Source organism: Protopterus annectens, chromosome 2.part1 (assembly GCF_019279795.1).
Source record: "Protopterus annectens isolate FY-2018-M chromosome 2.part1, PAN1.0, whole genome shotgun sequence".
Lineage (NCBI taxonomy): Eukaryota > Metazoa > Chordata > Ceratodontiformes > Protopteridae > Protopterus > Protopterus annectens.
Genome location: NC_056729.1, coordinates 1,965,038,648 through 1,965,059,373, shown reverse-complemented (window position 1 = coordinate 1,965,059,373; position 20,726 = coordinate 1,965,038,648). Strand labels below are relative to the sequence as shown.

At 45.7% G+C, this 20,726-nt stretch overlaps 1 protein-coding gene across 1 annotated transcript in view; it reads left to right on the top strand.

Moving 5' to 3' along the window:
* The window catches only part of SREK1 (splicing regulatory glutamic acid and lysine rich protein 1), a 1,533,788-nt gene that overhangs the window by 139,228 nt on the left and 1,373,834 nt on the right, over positions 1–20,726 (top strand). The window contains exon 2 of the mRNA XM_044063648.1: positions 14,997–15,130. Coding sequence (XP_043919583.1) covers positions 14,997–15,130 — 134 coding nt within the window. The remainder of the gene's footprint in view (positions 1–14,996; positions 15,131–20,726) is intronic.

Sequence of the window (20,726 nt, the reverse complement as noted above, 5' to 3'; positions counted from 1 at the left end):
CAAGAACGGGGTATAGATCCTCTCACTGCACCAGTATCGGAGGTTCTGAATTTTCTGGCCTCCCTTTTTCAGTCGGGCTCTTCAGTTTCTACCATTAAGGTTCAGTTAGCGGTGATCTCTAATTTTCATGCTTCATTTGAACCTTCATTGATGTCTCTCAAACTTCGTAAGGCTTTCCTTAAAGGGGCTTGGCTCCTTAGGCCTCCTTTATCTCATCCTTTTCCTCCTTGGGATTTGAATATGGTTCTTGCTGCCCTAACTGCCCGTCCTTTCGAACCAGCTGCTACTTGTGATTTAAAATTTCTGTCTTGGAAAACGGCCTTTTTAGTAGCCATAACATCTGCTAGGCGAGTTTCAGAACTTCAAGCTCTTTGTTCTGATCCTCCCTATTTGATTTTTCACAAGCATAGAGATGTCCTTCATGGATGCATCTGCAGTCATAACAACTGGGTTGTCCTGTCGTCAGGCAGCCCTTCAGTCGGCCGGATTCCAAAGTCCGGGTCCGGCTTCGGCTGATGTCGCACTTCACCCGACGTCATCTCTGTTGGTCTTCGGGTATAAAAGCATCAGCCGACGCCATTTTCTTCAGTCTTTCTTGCCGCGTGGCGCCCGAAGCAGAAGCTGTTCGCAAGTGCCGGTCGGTCGGATCCAGAGATTACTTCTACCGAATACTACTTTGAAGACTTCTAAAGCTAAGTACCCCGTTGGGGACTCTTTCTTGCCTCAGCCGATGTCAGAAAAAGTTAATAATTGTTTAACCTGTGGGAAACAAATACCTCATAAAGATTTCCACTCTTACTGCCTGCCTTGCTTAGGCCCAGCCCACGGCGTAGCAGCCTGTTCCCCCTGTGCTCCTTTCAACCGCAACGCTTAGACGTCGGTAGGAGTTTGCAGAACAGTTTTTCGGTTCTGATTTTGCGTACATTATGCCGTCGGATCCTCCGACTACGCATTCTGCCAAAAAACGCAAAGAAAAAGACCGACACTCGCGGTCCGCGGTTTCGGCCGAAACCATGGTTAAGCAAACCGTGAGTGTCTCGGTTTCGGCCGAAACCGAGAAAACTGATCAAAATACAGCTGAATCTATCTCTACAACTGAGTTCCCTGCTAACACTCTTGAATCAGCCCCAGAAATTTTACCCACTACGGTGCTTACCACCGACTTATCAGACACCATTCCCTTGGATGTCTCTACCCCAGCACGTGGTGCTGCTAGGCCTCCAGCAGCCATGTCCATTAAGGCCTTCGCCAGAGCTAAAGCAGCCAAGACTACTAGAACAGTGCCTGTTAAACCCCCCTCAACCAGGCCCTCTTCCAGTTCTCAAATGCTTACTTTGGCAGAAGATTTAATTTCATTAATTAGAGGATCTCAATCTCACCCAGACAGGGCCTCTCAGCCCCCAGAGAAGAGACCTAGGGCAGAGCCCCATGAGCCAGTGTCCTCTGATGATTCTGCTGATGAATCAGACATAACTGACCAGCCAGAGGCTCCTTTCTCCAATTTTGAAGATTCTGATGCCGAAGAATCCATTCCAGCTGCTTCCCCACCAGAAGAATTCTCCTTTGGGGAAACCTTGCATGCCATCGAGAACAGTTCCAATGGCAGCAACAGGATTTTTCAGACTCCAGGAAAAGACTTAGGACCTTTTTGCACCTTCCACAGCACAGGCCCTTAGCTATACCTCCTGTTCTCTCTGTGGTGGATGATGCTTTCAATGATGTCTGCTCCGCTCCAGATTCTTTACCCCAGCCCCTGCCAAACCAGACAGATTTTACAGGGTGCCAGATACTCATCACCACCTTTACAAGGCCCCTCTTGCAGACCCGAAACTATTTCCCAGGGTCCCAAGGCAGTAGCCGCGACCATAGCTAAAAACCCTGTTCCTTCTGAAAGGGAAGCAAGGTCATTAGACAGATGGGGTAAAAAGGTTTACACTTCAGCCACTCTCTCAGCTAGAGCTTTAAACTGTCAGTTTCACATGATACAATACCAAGAGTTTATGCTTGATCAGTTAACTAAAAAACTAACCACTGATGACTCTCTTGATAAGAAATATGTATTAGAAATGGTAAATAACATACAGCAAGTTAGTAACCATTCTTTAAAATGTGGCTATGATGCACTGGAGGCTTCATTTAGATCAGCCATGACTGGCACTGTAATTAGAAGGCATGCATGGCTAAAGGAGCAAGCTTTACCGGATCATGTTAAATCTAAATTGCTAGATGCTCCTATGGATAAAACAAGTTTGTTTGGTACACCTGCCCAGCAGGTTATGAAGAAAATGGAAGAAAAGGCAAAATCAGTCCAGACAGTTAAAGATTTCTTGCAGGTTCAACCCCAAGGTTTAGCAGGAACTGGCCTGCCAAAATTGGTCCTTTCCTGACTCCACAAGACCTCAAAGGGGCAGGAATAGACGTTCCAGAGGCAGAAACCAATCCAGAGGAGGTGCCTACAGAGGGCGACAGTGGCAAGGTAACAACAGAGGCACAGACTCCACACCTGCCACTACATCAACACAACCACAGTGACTTAATCCTAAACCCGCCTACCAGGGAACAAATAGCAGCTCCTCTAGGCGGAAAGCTAACCTTATTTTCAAAAACTGGCACCACATAACAAAGGACAAGTGGATTTTACGAACCATAGATCAAGGTTACGGTTCCACTTCCACACTTTACCAGACAAAGAGGAATGCCAAATCTACCTCCAAATCAAAAGACAGAGGCTCTACAACAGATAATGGAGTTAGCAAACATGAGAGCTGTGGAGAAAGTGCCAACAGCAGAGCAAGGAAAGGGGTTCTACTCCAGACTATTCCTAGTTCCAAGAAAGGATAAAAGTTGGAGACCAATTCTAGACCTGTCCACCCTGAATACTTACATCATTGTCCCAAAATTCAAAATGCTGACCCTACAGCAACTTCTTCCCATGCTGGGCAAGGAGTGTTGGCTGGTAACTCTAGATCTCAAGGAGGCATACCTGCACGTCCCCATTCGACCAATCTGCAGAAGATACCTCAGATTTCTTGCAGGATCAGAGCACTATCAATTCTCAGCATTGCCCTTTGGCTTATCTACTGCCCAGAGTATTCACAAAATGCCTGGCATCAGTAATCGCCCATTGCAGACTACAGGGAATTCAAATTTATCCATACCTGGACAACTGCCTGATACAAGGAGACAACAAAAGCAAGCTGACAACAGATTTACAAAGGGTCATTTACTTGCTTCAAGCACTGGGATACACAGTCAATTTACAAAAGTCAAGACTGATACCATCCCAGACAAGGACTTTCCTGGGAGCGGAATTGGACACAGTAAGACAAATGGCATTCCTAACTACAGAAAAACAAAAAGAACTCCCTCTTTACTTCTTGGCACTAACAAAACTGAACAAGTTAACAGCAAGAAAGGTACTGCAGGCCTTGGGTTTCATGGCATCATGCATAATCTTGGTTCCATTTGCCAGACTACATATGAGAAAACTACAGTGGTACCTAAAGAATTTATGGTCCCAACACAGACACAGCCTAGAAACGGAAATCCCACTAATACCATGCTTAAAACAGGAGTTCCTATGGTGGGCTCAGGCATGCCAGTCAAACCCAGGCCTGCCCTTTCGCAAGGGTCAAGCAAGCCAGACCATCACAACAGATGCTTCAGACCTAGGATGGGGCATATGCTGGACAAATGCGTACAAGGATTGTGGACACAGGACCAACTTCACCTGCACATCAACCTAAAAGAAATGCTGGCAGTAAAACTGGCAATCCAAAAGTTCAGACCATTTCTCAAGGAGGACCACTTGATAAGGACAGACAACACCACAGTCATGTGGTACATCAACAAACAGGGAGGCACTCATTCTTAACCCCTATGCAGAATGACTTTGGAGCTGTGGACCCTGGCACTCAGCTACAACATCCAGTTACAGGCAATATTTGTGCCAGGAAAAGAAAACTCTAGCAGATATGTTAAGCAGGACCACATCGGATGCCCACGAATGGCAGCTGCACCGGATATCTTCAAGACCATCTCGAAGAAATGGGGAATGCCTCAGATAGACCTATTCGCATCACCTCTCAATCACCAGCTCAAAAAATTCTGCACAAGGACATTCCACCCACTAGCATGGAAAGTGGACTCGCTCTCCTTCAGCTGGAAAGGCCTAACAGCATATGCATTCCCACCTCTTCCCTTGATACACAAAGTACTACTAAAAATCAAGGAGGAACGTCCAAGGATAATCCTGATAGCTCCAAACTGGCCAAGACAGCATTGGTACCCACTACTGAGGAGCATGTCTCGGAACAATATGTGGCCAATTCCCCTGATGCCTTTGATGCTAACTCAGAACAACTTCAGCACCATGCATCCAAACCTAAAAACGCTGCAACTGACTGCATGGAACATCACATAGCAGCTGCTAATACAGAACTTTCACAGAGTTAAAGACATTATTCTTGAAGCACGCAGGCCTTCAACTAGAAGGAATTATGCTGGGAAATGGAAAAGGTTTGTCATTTGGAGTTCTGAAAGAGGAAAAGATGTATCAAACATAGATATGCCTAACATTCTGGAGTATCTGGCCGAACTACTTCATTCAGGCCTGTCCTACTCCTCCATCAAGATTCATGCATCAGCTATTTCAGCAGAATACAGCTTTGATCCACCTGTTTTTTCACACCCTTTGCTCAGGCAGTTCCTCAGAGGAATCAAGAATGTAAAACCTCCAAGGAATCCACCATTGCCAGCTTGGGACTTGAACTTTGTGCTAGAAAAATTGACACTTTCACCTTTTGAACCAGCAGCAACAGCAGACCTACAACACCTGTCATGGAAAACTGCTTTCCTACTGGCAATTACTTCAGCAAGGAGGGTTTCAGAACTACAGGCCTTAATGGCAGTGCAACCCTTTCTAATCTTCCACCAAGATAGTGTCCATGAGGACTAATCCTACATTTATGCCTAAGGTGGTATCCAGAGTGTCTTTAAACCAGGCAATCCACCTGCCTACCTTCTTTCCCAACCCACAAAACAGAGGGGAAAGAATACTGCATACCTTGGATGTACATAGACAGCTACGCTACTACTTGGACAGAACAAAAAGTAGCAGAAAGACTGACCAACTTTTTGTAGCCTATGCAACAGGAAGGGAAGGAAAAGCTATTTCCAAACAGACAATCTCCAAATGGATAGGAAATTGCATACGATTCTGCTACTCCTTCCATGGAAAGCCAATTCCACAGAACATAAGACCTCATTCTACAAGGGCAACAGCCACTACCACAGCCTTCTTACGAGGAGTGGCTACCAAAGACATTATTGAGGCGGCTACTTGGACCTCCGTGCATACATTTGCCAAGCATTATAATTTACCTCTATATTCCAGATCCCGAGCAGGGTTTGCCACTGCTGTTCTGCAAGGGATCCTAAACACACCATAATTTACTTTTATCCTCCTCCCTAGTTGGCTATGGTATTCTACCCAGTTGTTATGACTGCAGATGCATCCATGAAGGACATAGTACAGTTTTGTACCTACCATAAATGTAGATGTCCGAATTGGATAGCATCTGCAGTCAGGATTACCCTGGCTCCTTCCCCTCTGTGGTACTCCTAGGGTGTTTACCCTTCTAATAGCTAGCTAGTGGGGGGATTTCTTTCATGGTGTATTTGTTTGTATTTATGTACATACATGCTTATTTTTGTGTTTACCTCTATCTTTTGGAAACATTGGCATCTATCCAAAATTTTTTAGCCTTCTATAGGGCTTCTGGCATCTGGGGCAAGAAACACTGAAGAAAATGGCGTCGGCTGATGCTTTTATACCCGAAGACCAACAGAGATGACGTCGGGTGAAGTGCGACATCAGCCGAAGCCGGACCCGGACTTTGGAATCCGGCCGACTGAAGGGCTGCCTGACGACAGGACAACCCAGTTGTTATGACTGCAGATGCTATCCAATTCGGACATCTACATTTATGGTAGGTACAAAACTGTACTTTTCATTGAAATTAAACCCTGCATTTATACCAAAAGTGGCCTCCTCTTTCTGTATTCAACAAACTATAGAACTCCCTGTCTTTTTCCCAGAATTCTCTAATAACGCAGAATATACTTTGCATCAATTGGACGTACATAGACAACTGCGTTTTTATTTGAATAGAACCGCTCAAACGCGGAAATCAAATCAATTGTTTGTTTCCTTTGCAGTGAACAAATTGGGTCAACCAGTAACAAAAACCTCCATATCTAAATGGATTAAAGATTGTATCATTTTTATTTATTCACAGGCTAACAAAGACCTTCCCTTTCCAGTCAAGGCTCATTCTACCAGGGCAATGGCTACTTCCGTAGCTTTTCACTCCAAGTTATCAATAGATGATATTTGTGCTGCGGCAACCTGGACTTATCCGCACACTTTCATTTCTCATTACAAATTGGATGTGGTTTCTCGAGGCAGAGCTTCCTTTGGTTCCACAGTTCTCAGGAGTGTGTTCCAATGAGCCACCCGGGATGTAGGTGCTAGGGGCGCTGTCCCATCTGTTGTGAATGTAGCCGAGATAGGATCCCATTACATCTTTTAGTTATGTACTTACCATAACCGGATGTATGGGATCCATCTCGCCATTCATAAGTCCACCCTCCTTCCCCCTTCCATTCGGATTTAGAGGAGCTGTAGTCTCTTTTTTCTTGGAGATCTTTCTTGAAGAACTTTAGTTGGTTATAGTGACTACTAAATTTTCTGTGTTTGCATGGATGTATGAAAGCGAACAAACAAGATCTGGGGAAGCAGGTGTAGTGCATCCTGGGATAGGGAGTAGCCCAGCCAATGAGAGACTTCGTGCTAGTGTATTAGTTGCCAAGTCGGAGCCGATGGATCGGCTCCGAACCCATCTGTTGTGAATGTAGGCGAGATGGATCCCATACATCCAAAGTTATGGTAAGTACATAACTAAAAGTTTCACATGCTTAAATATCAATAATATCCAATGTCTTTGTTAAAACAGAAAATGCTTACAAACTCAGAATGTCCTAACAATAAGGAAAGGCAGGATTTATTGCATGCAGCTGAACAAGTGGGAAAGCATACTCTGCAATGTGGTTTTGATTCATTAGAGGCTTCTTGCAGAGCCGCCGTTACAGGCTCTGTTATTCGAAGGCATGCTTGGTTAAAAGAACAAAGTTTACCTGATCATGTTAAAGTAAAATTATTGGATGCTCCACTACAGCATGATACTTTTGTTTGGTGTTGAGGCAGAAGAGGTGTTAAAGAAAATGGAGGATAAAGCAAAATCAATGCAGACAGTAAAGGATTTCTTACAGGTTCAGCCACCTAGATTTAGCAGAAACTGCCTTTCTCAAAATTGGTCCTTTCCGGTGTCAGGCCACAAAGAGGCAGATACAGACGCCCAAGAGGCAGATCTCAGCCCCAAGACTCATACAGACCTAAACAATGGGGAGCTTCAGCCCCCAAAGGAGGAGAAGACAAATCACAACCTTATAGGAAACAGTCCCAATGACTTCCCTCTACAAATGCCAAGCACTTACCTTTTGGCAGCACCCTTAGGGGGAAAGTTAGCACTTTTTTCTCAGAAAATTGGCACATGATCACCCAGGACAAATGGGTACTGAATATTGTTTCTCAGGGTTACAGGTTCCACTTTCACACCCTTCCAAAATCAAAAGTTATGCCAGACCTGCCTCAAAACCAATGGGCAGAGGCACAAAAACAAATTTCTACTCTCATAGACAATGAGAGCTATTCAAAGAGTACCACAGCAAGAACAGGGACAAGGATTTTACTCAAGACTTTTCCTGGTACCCAGAAAGGTCAAAGCCTGGAGACCAATACTGGACCTGTCATTCCTAAATACTTTCCTGGATGTTCCGAAATTCAAAATGTTAACACTGCAGCAACTTCTGCCCATGTTGGACAAGAAGGCTTGGCTAGTTAAATTGGACCTCAAGGAGGCATACCTGCATGTCCCAATCAGACAATCTTGCAGAAGATACGTCAGATTCATAGCTGGTTCAATGCATTACCAATTCTCTGCACTGCCCTTTGGCTTATCTACTGCGCCCAGGGTCTTCACAGAATGCCTGGCACCAGTAATTGCATTTTGCAAACAAAAAGGAATTCAAATATATCCCTACTTGGACGACTGCCTTATTCAAGCAGAGAGCAAGGACATTCTACTTAAGCATCTGGTGTTTGTACAAAGATTGCTAATTTGCCTAGGGTACACAGTAAACGAAAATAAATCAAAACTAGTGCCACCTCAAGAGATAATATTCCTGTTATATATTTTTGTGATATTTGTATTTTTTCTCTGTTACCGGGCAAGGCCCATTTGAGTTAGAGGGCCCTTGCCCTTATTTGTGTGGTTGCTGAAATTGTCTTACTGTATGTTTTTCTACTTTAATACGTTAATTAGAGGGCTTCTGCCCGTTTTTGGTGGGCTGTATCTCGGGTCAGTCCCGTTTTGAGTCGAAGGGCTCGTGTCCTACTTAAGGTCTCGTTGTGGTAAAACAGTGGTGTGACAGGATGTCTAAAGAACAGAAGTCTGGGTTTAAAAAGTGCACCAAGTGTAACTATAAAATGTCCATTACCGATAGCCATGCTGTATGTGTATATTGTTTAGGACCGAAACATTTGCAGGAAACATGTAGTGTCATGCTTTTTCCTCTAGGGTCCTTCAAGAATGTAAAAATAAATTGATCCTTAAGGGCCTTGTTAAGCCCTCCTTTGAGGAAGCTTTGGCTTCTCCTTCCTCTCCAGCTTCAAAAAAGAAAAGGTCGTCTGCTCTGACCAGTCCGTCGGAGCCGACATCCAAGAAGCACAGGACGACCTCTTCTTCCTCGGCTCCAATGGCTTCGAGCCTCAGGTGGAAGGGTCTGCCTCGATACCCCTTTCCTTGGCTCCATTGGTGTCGGAGCCGCAGGTTGGGGGATCGAGAGGCGAATCACCTGCTTCGGCTCCTTTGCTCTCTGAGCCGTTGGAGGTGTGCAGCTCAGACTCTCCTCCCTCGGCCCCGAAGTCTCCTTCGGCACCGATACTTGTCCATACGGTTCTGGATTCGGTGCTGATAGTGTTGGAGCAGTTTCGGAGCTGGTCCCCTGGTCTTTCGGAGCCGAGAGAGTAGTAGTCTCGGCCCCCATCTATTTCCTCTAAATCTTCCAGGTTGTCTGACTCTGATTTGGACAGAGTTATCCAGAGGCTTTTCCAGTCCCCGGTTTTTGCAAAAATGGTCTCTGCTCCAGCCCACTCAGCTCCGGAGCCGATCCCCACTTTGACGCATCTGATTCCTCCTCCAACCTTCTCGGAGCTGTTGGAGTCGGTGATGGTAGAGCAGAGCAGAGTCGTCCAGTCGGAGCCGAGACTCCCTCGGTGTCTCTCGGTTCTGACCATCATTCCTACTCTGTCCTCGGCATCAGGGTTCGGTACCGGGACTTCCTCGGTCGGGGCCGAGGGGAACACTTTGGAACTGGTAGCTTCGGTGCCTAGTCTTCCCCTCGGAGCATCGGCCGCAGGGATTCCCGGTACCGCCGTGGTCTCTCAGCCGGTACCCTCCGTAGAGTCTGGAGGTCCTGCTTTTGAGGCCATGAGGAGTGCGCTGGCCATGTACTTGCCGGCTCAGCAAGTCTCTACCTCACCGTCCCTAGACTTGGGAACTGGTGCTTCTGGTGTGCTTCATTCCCATGACAGCGGGGCCCCAGGGCCTGAGGATACCCCCTTGGGGGGTTTCCTTCTCCCGGGAGGTCCTTCTGAATCTGCTTCGGATGAACCTCCAAGGAAGAAATTGTGCAAGAGGAAGCACGTTGACTCCCAGGACGAGTCTATCACTTCAGATACTGACCTCAGTGATGCGAAGGGGTCCCCAATATAGTCTTCGGATGACGTTTCATTCTCAGATATCCTTGAGATCCTGAGACAGAGAGGCGATTGGCAATCCAAAACCCCTTCCACGGAGGAGTCTGTATTCCTCAAGGCTTTTGGGACCCAGCCCTCCGCCTCCTGGGTGTGTCCACCCTTCGATGAATTGCTAGATTTAGTTTCTCTAAGGGTGTGGGAACACCCTGATTCTGTGGAACCGGTGCCTGCCAGGCCTAACAAGTTCCTTTCAGCCCGTCCTCAGAAGGAATTTTTGACCAAAGGAGTTGCAGTAGATGCGATGGTGGTGGCATCTGCCACACAGCAGGACGTGGCAGAGGCTTCAACGTCTATTCACCCTCCTAATAAGGATTCCATGTGCATGGATAGGTATGGGAAGCGTACCCTTTCTTCAGCGGCCTTTACCCTGCGGTCGCTGAATTATCTTTGTCATTTCACCAGGCTCCAAAGGGACCTCCTCAAAGAGTTAGGAGAGTCTCTTACGGGTAACCTTCCTGAGGCATTAGCCCAGACTGTTGGCGCCCAGATGACTACCCTGTCTTCGATAGTCAACTCGTCCATGAGGCTCATCTCCTATGCGGCCGAAGGGGCGAGTAGAGCAGCGGGAACAGGCGTGGCTCTTAGAAGACACGCCTAGTTACGCTTGTGTCCCTTTGCGGAGGCTTTTAAGTCTTCCTTCACCGATGCCCCTTTTGATGGGTCCTCCCTGTTTGGACCCAAGGTGAAGGACACACTGACTCTGTGCGAGCAGGAGCAAGACCTTGACTGCCGTGGGGGCCCGTTTTTCCGCTCCTTCTAGACCTTACCCCAAGGCCCAGAGAGGTGGGAAAATGTGGTTCAGGAAATCTCAAAGGTTTTTCCCTACTCCACCGAGTGATCCCCCTCTAGAGGCAGAGGGGGGGAATTCAGGAAGACGTCGCCCCAGAGGCGGCAGGGGCCCCCGTAACTCTGGAGACCGCGATTCCTTTCGTGGTCCATCCTACGCTCCCCGTGTCTGAGACGTGGCCCACTGCGAATCTCCGGAGCCAGTCGGGGGTTGTTTTGCGGAACACCCAAAGGCTTGGCAATCTATCACCAAGGATCAGTGGGTGCTCCGAACCATAACCGGAGGCTATTTCATCCCTTTCATAAAACCCCCTCTTCCTATCAGGAAAATCCCGGATGTGCCACCCAGTCAGTGGGATCAAGCAGTGGTCGAGGTCTCAAAGCTGCTAAGAAAAGGAGTCATCCAGCCTGTCCCCGCAGACCAGATCGGATCAGGAATTTACTCAAGATTATTTTTGGTGCCAAAAAAGACAGGGGACTTAAGGCCCATTTTGGACCTCAAATCATTGAATCGCTTTGTAAAGAAATCCAAATTTCGAATGGTCACCCTTCAGTCCATTCTCCCGTTATTGGAGAAGGATGTCTGGATGTGCTCCATAGATCTCAAGGATGCTTACTATCCCATCCTGATAAGTCAAGAGTCCAGGAGTTACTTACGCTTCCGCCTGGGAACCAGTCATTTCCAATTCTGAGCTCTGCCCTTTGGTCTCACCACAGCCCCCAGGGAGTTCACCAAGTGCTGGCAGTAGTGACAGCTCACTTGAGAAGTCAAGGATTCCAAGTGTTTCCCTATCTAGACGACTGGCTCCTTACTGCCACCACCAAGCATCTATTAGTTCGGGCGCTTATGACCACAGTCAGTTTAGGTCATTCACTAGGAATCACGTTCAATTGGAAAAAATCTGTGCTGCAGCCGTCTCAGCGTATTACCTTTATAGGCGCAGAGTTAGAAACAAGAAAATTGCGGGCATTCTTGCCGATTAGAAAGGATTCGGGTCCTGCAGTCTCAGGTTCAAACCTTGTTACCCAGATCACGAGTTCAGGTCAGATTGATTCTGCAGTTATTGGGCACGATGGCCTCTACCATTCTTCTAGTCCCCTTAGCCAGGCTGCACATGTGGGTGCTGCAGTGGCTACTGTTGGTTCAATGGTCTTTTCAGGATCTCCCCTTGGACCATTTGGTCCAGATTACGGAAATTTGCCGTCTGGACCTACGTTGTTGGCTGCTTCGGTCCAACCTGGACCAGGGGCGACCCTTTGCCCTTCAGCCTCCTGTCGCCACGGTGACCATGGACGCCTCCCAGATAGGGTGGGGGGGCATTATCTGGACAGGTCTGTCCAAGGTACGTGGCAGGCTCACGAAGCACACTTACATATCAATATCCTGGAAATGAGAGCGGTGCTACTGGTGTTGCAACCACTTCATCATGTTCAAGGCGGAACCAGGTCCTACCCTCTTTGCCGAGAGGCCATGAGAGTGTGGCATTGGGCGATTTCTATCCAGTGTTTCCTAGTGGCAACGCACATTCCGGGGAAATCGAATGTGATTGCAGACAGGCTGAGCAGGACCCTTCTGTTGCCCCACGAGTGGTCTCTCAACGACAGGGTGGCTGCAAACATTTTCGGCAAGTGGGGCCTCCCTTGTTGCGACTTGTTCGCCAGCCCTCACAATGCAAAATGCAGGGAGTTCTTTACTCTGACTCCCTCTCAGGGGCAGATTCCCAGGGACGCTCTAGCTCACAGTTGGCCCTCCGGTCTACTTTACGCCTTCCCCCCGGTTCCCCTTCTCCCGAAGGTGATACAGAAGGTGATTTATCTGGGAAGCGACATGATTCTGATCGCTCCACACTGGCCTCGTCCGGTTTGGTTCCCCTTCCTTCTGAGGTATGCAGTGGAGGGCCCATGGCTTCTGGACCTGGTGCCCGACCTGTTAACTCATCAGTTGGGTCAGTCTCATCCATCCCTCAGGTCCTTGAGGTTGGCCGCCTGGTTACTCCTCTTCCAACCTTAGTCAGAGGTGACTCTTTCTCCAGACGTTATCCACATTTTGTCCTCTTCTCACAAACCTTCCACTACTAAACTGTATTCCAGCAAGTGGAAGAGGTTTGCTGTTTGGGCCCAGCAATGAGGTATAGATTCCCTTACTGCCCCAGTACTTCAGGTTTTAGAATTCCTAGCTTCTTTGTTTTATTTGGGCTCTTCAGTTTCCACGATCAAAGTTCAACTGGCGGCTATCTCTAATTTTCATGTCTCCTTTGAGCCTTCCTTAATGGCAAACAGGCTTTGCAAATCTTTCCTTAAAGGGGCATTGCTCCTTCGGCCCCCAATAGCCCATCCTGTGCCTCCTTGGGAACCTGAATATGGTTCTAGCTTCTTTAACTGCCCACCCTTTTGAACCAGCAGCTACTTGTGATATGAAATTTCTATCTTGGAAAACCGCCTTTTTGGTGGCAATAACCTCTGCCAAGCGGGTCTGAGCTTCAGGCCCTCTGTTCTAGTCCTCCTTATTTGACCTTTCACAAAGACAGAGTATCTCTCAAGTTAAATCCCTCTTTCTTACCCAAGGTAGCATCCCCCTTATGCATTCAACAATCCTTGGAGCTTCCTGTGTTTTTTCCCAAATTCTCCAATAACGCAGAATACATTTTCCATCAGTTGGATGTTCATAGTCAACTGCGTTTTTACTTAAGTAGGACCAATCAGACACGAAAGTCAGATCAGCTGTTTGTGTCCTTTGCAGAAAATAGGTTGGGTCAACTGGTGGGTAAAACCACCATAGCCAAATGGATTAAAGATTGCATCTCCTTCATTTATTCACAGTCGGGCAAAGAGCTACCATTCCCAATCAAGGCTCATTCTACCAGGGCAATGGCTACTTCTGTAGCATTCCACTCCGTTATCGATAGATGATATCTGTGCGGCCGCTACCTGGACTTCTCCGCACACTTTCATTTCTCATTACAAGATAGATGTGGCTTCTCGAGGTAGAGCTTCTTTTGGTTCCACAGTTCTCAGGAGTGTTTTCCAATGAGCCACCCGGGAGTTAGGTGCTAGGGATGCTGTCCCATCAGTTATGAATGTAGGCGAGAGGATCCCGTTACATCTTTTAGTTATGTACTTACCATAACTTCGGATGTATGGGATCCATCTCGTCTACATTCATACGTACCCGCCCTCCTTCCCCCTTCCCATTGGATTTAGAGGAAATGTTGCTTCTACTGAGTTCTTTCTCTTGAAGGACTTTAGTTTGTTACAGTTGCTGTTATGTTTTCTGTGTCTGGATGTAGGTATGAAAGCGAACAAACAAGATCTGGGGAAGCAGGCGTGGTGCCTTCTGGGATAAGGGGTAGCCCAGCCAATTAGAGACTTCGTTCTATTGTATAGTGGCCGAGTCGGAGCCGATGGATCGGCTCCGAACCCATCAGTTATGAATGTAGGCGAGATGGATCCCATACATCCGAAGTTATGGTAAGTACATAACTAAAAGTTTTACCTGCTTGGGTGCCCTTTTACATTAGGTGGCTACCTTTTAAGTAAGTCTTTCCCGTCGATACTGTTTGTACCCGTTAGTAGAATTAACTGAAAGATATCCTGGGTGTTAGCTGCAGTGATCATCTTGATGCATCTTGTGAGCTTACGTGCTATTTCTCAACCACTGTCTTACCATGCTCCTTGGTGCTTCATTACCATTGTTTACCTGTTTGTGGGGTACCTAGTAATTAGCAGTATGTGTATTTATTTATGTAGTATATTCTTGTAAATGTTATAGTTATCAGATTTTCTTTTCCCCGCTTGGGTTGCAAGAGTCACATTCCCTCTGTCGTCGTGAAATGGCAGAGACTGGGACTAGATGTGCTGTTTTGTCATGTGACCACATTTTCCCCAGTGTGTGGGAGCTTCAACAAAAACTTTTGTCAAACTGGAGGGGAGTAGAGGATGATACCAGCTATAGTTACATTGAGGAGGATATCCTCAATGTGGTAAGAAAATATAACAGATTTTTGATATATGTTTAGACTGCTCTGTATTTTAAAATGGAATTGGTCCAGTGGTCCATTTTCCCTGAAATGTGCATGGACATTTTCCTGTGGTTTGTTTTTTTTTTTTTTTTTTGTACTATTGTTTTTGGGTTAAGTTTTTTGCGTAGGATTGACAGACTGTGAAAACAGCGTTGCAGCTAACAAACTGTTGCAACTCCTGCTTTTGTTAACTAAAGTTTTGAGACACATTTTGCAAAGCAGACTAATCGATGCTTATTTTTGTCTTGCAGCAATTCTCCTCTTGCATTTTCCTCCAAAGTATGCTATATTAAGTACCGTGACGCTGCAAGTGTTGGTGTGGCCCAGCATCTAACCAACACTGTTTTTATTGACAGAGCCCTGATAGTTGTACCCTACTCTGAAGGTTGGTACTTCTGACATTCTCTTGTACTGTATGTTACTGAGTCCCAAGTTTTTAGGTATAGTATTAGTGACTGAAGTTTTGATTTTATGTTTTATGCCAAATGTTTGTCTGGGGTGGTGCATTCTTTTTCTAAAGCTGTGTGTTTAATCCCTGCATCCAAGATAAGCTCAGGCACTTTTAATATGCAGAATATTTTTCTTTTTTGTTCTGATCAGCATCAAGACTGGAGCAGAAGTAGTCAGTAATGATATTTTGTTTACAAATGTAGAAAGGAAGTCCATCTACCAAACAAGCGTGTGAGAGCTGCAAGAATTTCATAAACGATACACTAATGGTTTTATTTATTTTATGTACATTGTCCTTATTAAAGTAACATATCTGTTCTGGATTCTTTTTTTCTTTGAAGTGGAACATTTCGGGAGCATGGTATTCAGCCTGGGACAGTTGATTTTTTGATAATTGAAAAAGGTAGATTTTACTGTTTTAAGACTCTCTTGGTCTTTAGAGCGGAGTGTTATGCTGTTAGTTTTTCCCCCCAACGTTGGTGTACTGTTTGTTCAGAAACTGTTACAGAAGCTGTTAGAATAGAGTGACAAGAGTGAAAACTAAATGATATAGGTTTACTCTTCCTTTTTCCCCTTTGGTTTGGTCAGCTACCACACCTCCTCCTCCACCCTTCTCTCATTTCCTCTTTAGCTGCTAATCTCCATCTTCCTCCCATTTTAGACTGCTGATTTTTCTGTCTTATGAATCCCCTTTCTTTCACAGATGTTGTCTGGCTGAGTCTGTTACTTTCTGTGATGCGAATTACTTAATTGGCTGTCTTTATCTTACCCTTCATGAGGGAAAGTGGTGATGGTGAGCGCTATCAGTCTGGTGCAGAGCTAGTGTAGGCAGCTGGCTGTGTGTTTTTGCAGGGGTTGGACTTCATTGTTCTATCTTGCTGGAGTTTCTACTGTCCAGTGTTTTGTTTTATTGAATTGCTCTTTGTGCACAGAATTTGTGGTATATGTGGACATGTGAGAAGTGTACATTGCCTGCAACACCCCCCCCCCCCCAACTCCATAAGACTGTACTGCAGTTGTCCTGATTTTCCTCCTGTGGACAGCAGGGGAAAAAAGGGGTAATTGCTGTGGTGCTGTCCTGTAGCAAGACAATACAACACTGAGTTAATGTGGTAACCTTTTATTAGGCCAACATGGGTATCGCAGTCACTTAAACTGTTGGATTGACAGGAGCCCTGTGGTAGGATCTTGCAAGTTGCTGAAGCTAGATTCATAAAGTGCTTTAAATTTTATCTATAGGTGAAGGGCTGTCAATTTTAAAACCAGCATTGGTTTAATGAAAGATATAACATTTATTTCTGTTTCGGTCCTCCCCGTTTTGTAGGGTGCAGAATTATTTTGTAAGTGACCAAGTAACTAGGTTTTTGGTCATGTGATTTCTTTTTGCAACCAGTTAGCCAGCGTCTCTGACCGTTCTGATTCTCAGAACTGCAGATGTATCTGGTACCCTGTACAATTCCCTAAACTGTAGTACCCCTCAACTACAGGGAGAACTTTTTTTTTTTTTTTCAGTGTTGAAAGCCCAGCTGATATTCTTAGTGTTTCACTGTTGCATTCATTACATTTGGGTAATCTGTTGGCAGGTTGCCCTCAGTCGGCCTGAATAACAAAGTCTTGGGTCCTGCATCGGTTGCTATCTCCTCTTCCATGACGTCAGGTCATCAGGGGTATAAAACATGCAGCCGACATCATTGTATTCAGTCTTTCTTGCTGCGCGGTGCCCGAAGCAGAAGCAGTTCGCAAATGCCAGTCAGCCGACTCTTGAAATTTTCGCTTTCGAGTTTCGGAACTGAAGTCTTCAACTAAAGCCAAGTACCCCATTGGGGAAACTTTTTCTTGCTCCTTACCGATGTCAGTAAAAGTTAATAATTGCATTTCTTGTGGGAAGGGAATACCTCATAAGGATTTTCATTTGTACTGTATTCCTTGCCTAGGCCCAGATCATAACGTGCTTTTCTGTCTGTTTTGTGCTAGATTTAACCAACGCACTGTTAAGTGTTGGTATATTTTTGCTTCAAAATATTTTGTATCTAGATTTAATTACTCTGAAATGTCATTGGTTAGCAATCCGACTACCGGAGTTCACAAAAAACGCAAAGAAAAAGAGAGGCAGACGTCGAGGTCCAAAACCGACTAAGCTTCTCCTAAGCCAGTCGCCGGTACTCAGGCACTTCTGCAGCCCCTGATACCCGCTACTTTTGAGTCTCAGGCTTCTACCGAGACCCATTCGGAGTCCGGTATGCCGTGAGATTCTCAGAGTATTGAACCCACGGATGTCTCTCCCTTGGATGGGTCCGGAGCCGATGAGCAGGCACCGGCTTCTGATGGTGTTTTCAGGCCTCAACATTTTTATATAAAACCGACGCCAGCTTCAAAAACATCCAAGTTTAAAAAAACTGACGCATGAGCTATGTGCTCCAGGCCCCTTTGCCTTAAAAACAGTTCAAAATGGCTGAGGACTTAATTACCTTGATCAGGGGCTCCCATCTCCACTAAGAAGCCCAGGTAAGACACTGATTATGAATCTTCAGATCCGGTTTCCATTTCTTCTGATTCCTCTTCTGATCAGGAATTTTCTGTTCCTCCCTATGAGGATTCAAATGCAGATGGGATGGATTATTCTGCATCTCCTGAGGATTATTCTTTTGGAGAAACCTTGCATACTTTAAGGGAACATTTTCATTGGGAGAGTCAGGATTTCTCTGAATCAAAAGAGGCTTAGGGATTTTCTTTTTCAGCCTAGGCCTTTGGCTTTACCTCCTGTATTAGACATTGTTGATGTGTGTTCGGAATCAAGCATGGCTCCTGATTCCCTTCCTCCGACTCCTAGTAAGCCGGACAGATATTACAGGGTTCCCGACTCCCACAAATTTCTGTTCAAAAATCCTGCTGCTGATCCTGAGACTATCTCACAGGGTCCCAAAGGTGTAAACGCCTCTACAGCTAAAAATCCTACCCCCTCTGATAGAGATTCCAGGCTGCTGGATAGATGGGGAAAGAAGTTTTATACGTCTGCAACCTTGGCAATTAGGGCCTTAAACTGCCAGTTTCATATGCTTAAATATCAACAGTATGTTGTGGGCTTATTGAAATAGAAAATAATGATTTCTGATTGTGTGGAAAATGAATTACAGGAATTATTGCATGCAGCAAAACAGGTTGGAAAGCATACTGTGCAATGCGGTTGATTCCTTGGAGGCCTCTTGCAGGGCTGCAGTTACTGGATCTGTGATTAGAAGGCATGCCTTGCTCAAAGAGCAAAATCTGCCTGATCATGTTAAAGCTAAATTGTTGGATGCCCCTTTACAACATGATACTCTGTTTGGTAATGAGGCAAAGGAGGTTTTAAAGAAAATGGAAGACAAAGCTAAATCTATGCAAACTGTAAACTATTTCTTACAAGTGCAGCCACCCAGGTTCATTAGGCACTGGCCTACTAAAAATTGTTCCTTTCCTGTGTTCAACAGAGCCTCTGAAGGCAAATCCAGGCGCACAAAACTGCACTAGATACCAATCACAGGGTTCTTACAGGTCAAAGCAATGGGGTGCCACCACCTCCAAATCTGGAGGAAACAAAGCACCACCCTACAGTAAGCAGTCTCCATGACTTCCCTCTACCTTCACCAAGCAGTTATCTTTTGGCAACCCCCTTGGGGGGGAAATTAGCACTTCATGCTCAAAATTGGCAGTTAATTACCCAGGACAAGTGGGTATTAAAAATAGTATCCCAGGGTTAAAAATTTCATTTCCATACTTTGCTAATTCTGAACGTTTGGCCAGATCTGCCACAAAATCAATGGGCAGAGGCTCAAACAAGTTGCGTCCCTCATGGATATGGGGGCTATTCAACCAGTACCTGAGCAGGAAAAAGGACAAGGTTTTTATTCAAGACTGTTCCTGGTACCCAGAAAAGACCATGCCTGGCGTCCAATACTGGACTTATCGATTTTGAACACATTTCTGGACATTCCAAAATTCAAAATGCTAACTTTACAACAGCTACTGCCTATGCTGGGCAGGAATGCTTGGTTAGTGACTCTAGACTTGAGGCATACCTGCATATCCCAGTAAGGGAATCGTGCAAAAGACACCTCCGTTTCAAGGCAGGTTTTTTGCATTACCAATTCTCTGCACTGCCCTTTGGCTTATCTACTGTGCCCAGGGTCTTTACAAAGTGCCTGGCACCAGTAATTGCATTTTGCAGACAAAGAAGCATACAAATGTATCCTTACCTGGACCGTCTCATTCAAGCAGAGAACAAGGACATTCTTCTTCAGCATCTGGCGTTTGTAAAAAGGCTTCTAACATGCCTAGGGTACACAATAAGTGAAAAGAAATCACAACTGGTACCCTCTCAAATAATTACATTCCTGGGTGCAAGCTTGAGTACAACTGCCCAGATGGCTTACTTACGCCAGACAAACAAAGACAAGTGACAACATACTTCAAACAGATGGCAACAAAAAACGTTTTCTGCAAGACAAAATCTGTAGGCTTTGGGGTTCATGGCATCCTGCATTTTACGAATTCCTTATGCAAGACTGCATATGAGGAAACTTCAATGGTACCTAAAAAGTTTATGGAGTCAGCATTGTCACAGTCTGGAAACAATGATTCCTCTCATTCCGTGCCTACAGCAGGAGTTTCTTTGGTGGGCAGAGACACGTCTCCAAAACAAGGGACCGTCATTCACTCTACCCCCTGCCACCCAAACTCTAACTACAGACGCATCAGACTATGCTTGGGGGGCCCACCTGGTGGGGAGATGCATTCAGGGCCTATGGACCCCAAAACGAATGCATCTGCATATCAACCAGAAAGAGATGCTAGCTGTTCAGAATGCTCTGACAGCCTTCAAGGACTTACTTCATCCAGGACACCTACTGATGAAGACTGACAGCACCACGGTTATGTGGTACATAAGCAGGGGGGTACACATTCCTACCCCCTTTGCAGACTAGCCATAGCATTGTGGAACACAGCCTTGACTTACCAAGTACATCTTCAAACTTAATTCCTGCCAGGAAAACAAAATACTCTGACAGACTACCTAAGCAGAAATCTTATGGACCTGCACAAGTGGAAACTGGATCCACTAATCTTCAGCCTGGTAACACAGAAATGGGGGAGCCCAGACATAGGTCTATTTGCCTCTCCCTAAAATTATCAACTGGACAAATTCTGCACAAGGACTTATCACAGACAAGCATGGAAAGTGGATGCCCTATCCTTCAGTTGGAGAAACCCATCAGTCTATGCCTTTCCCCCTCTGCCTCTTCTCTCCAAGGTCTTACAAAAGGTCGGACAGGAAAAACCAAAAATGATTCTAATTGCTCCGGACTAGCCCAATTCTAAGGAATATGTCTCAACTCCCTCCTAGGTACTTGCCTCAAATACCTCATCTACTGTCTCAGCAGAACAATCAAATTCTGCACACTCTGCTCCAAACTCTGAACCTTGCAGCATGTTTGATCATTTAATTATTCAAACAACACCTCTCAGTAAATGTGTGATGGATGTCATTTTGGAAG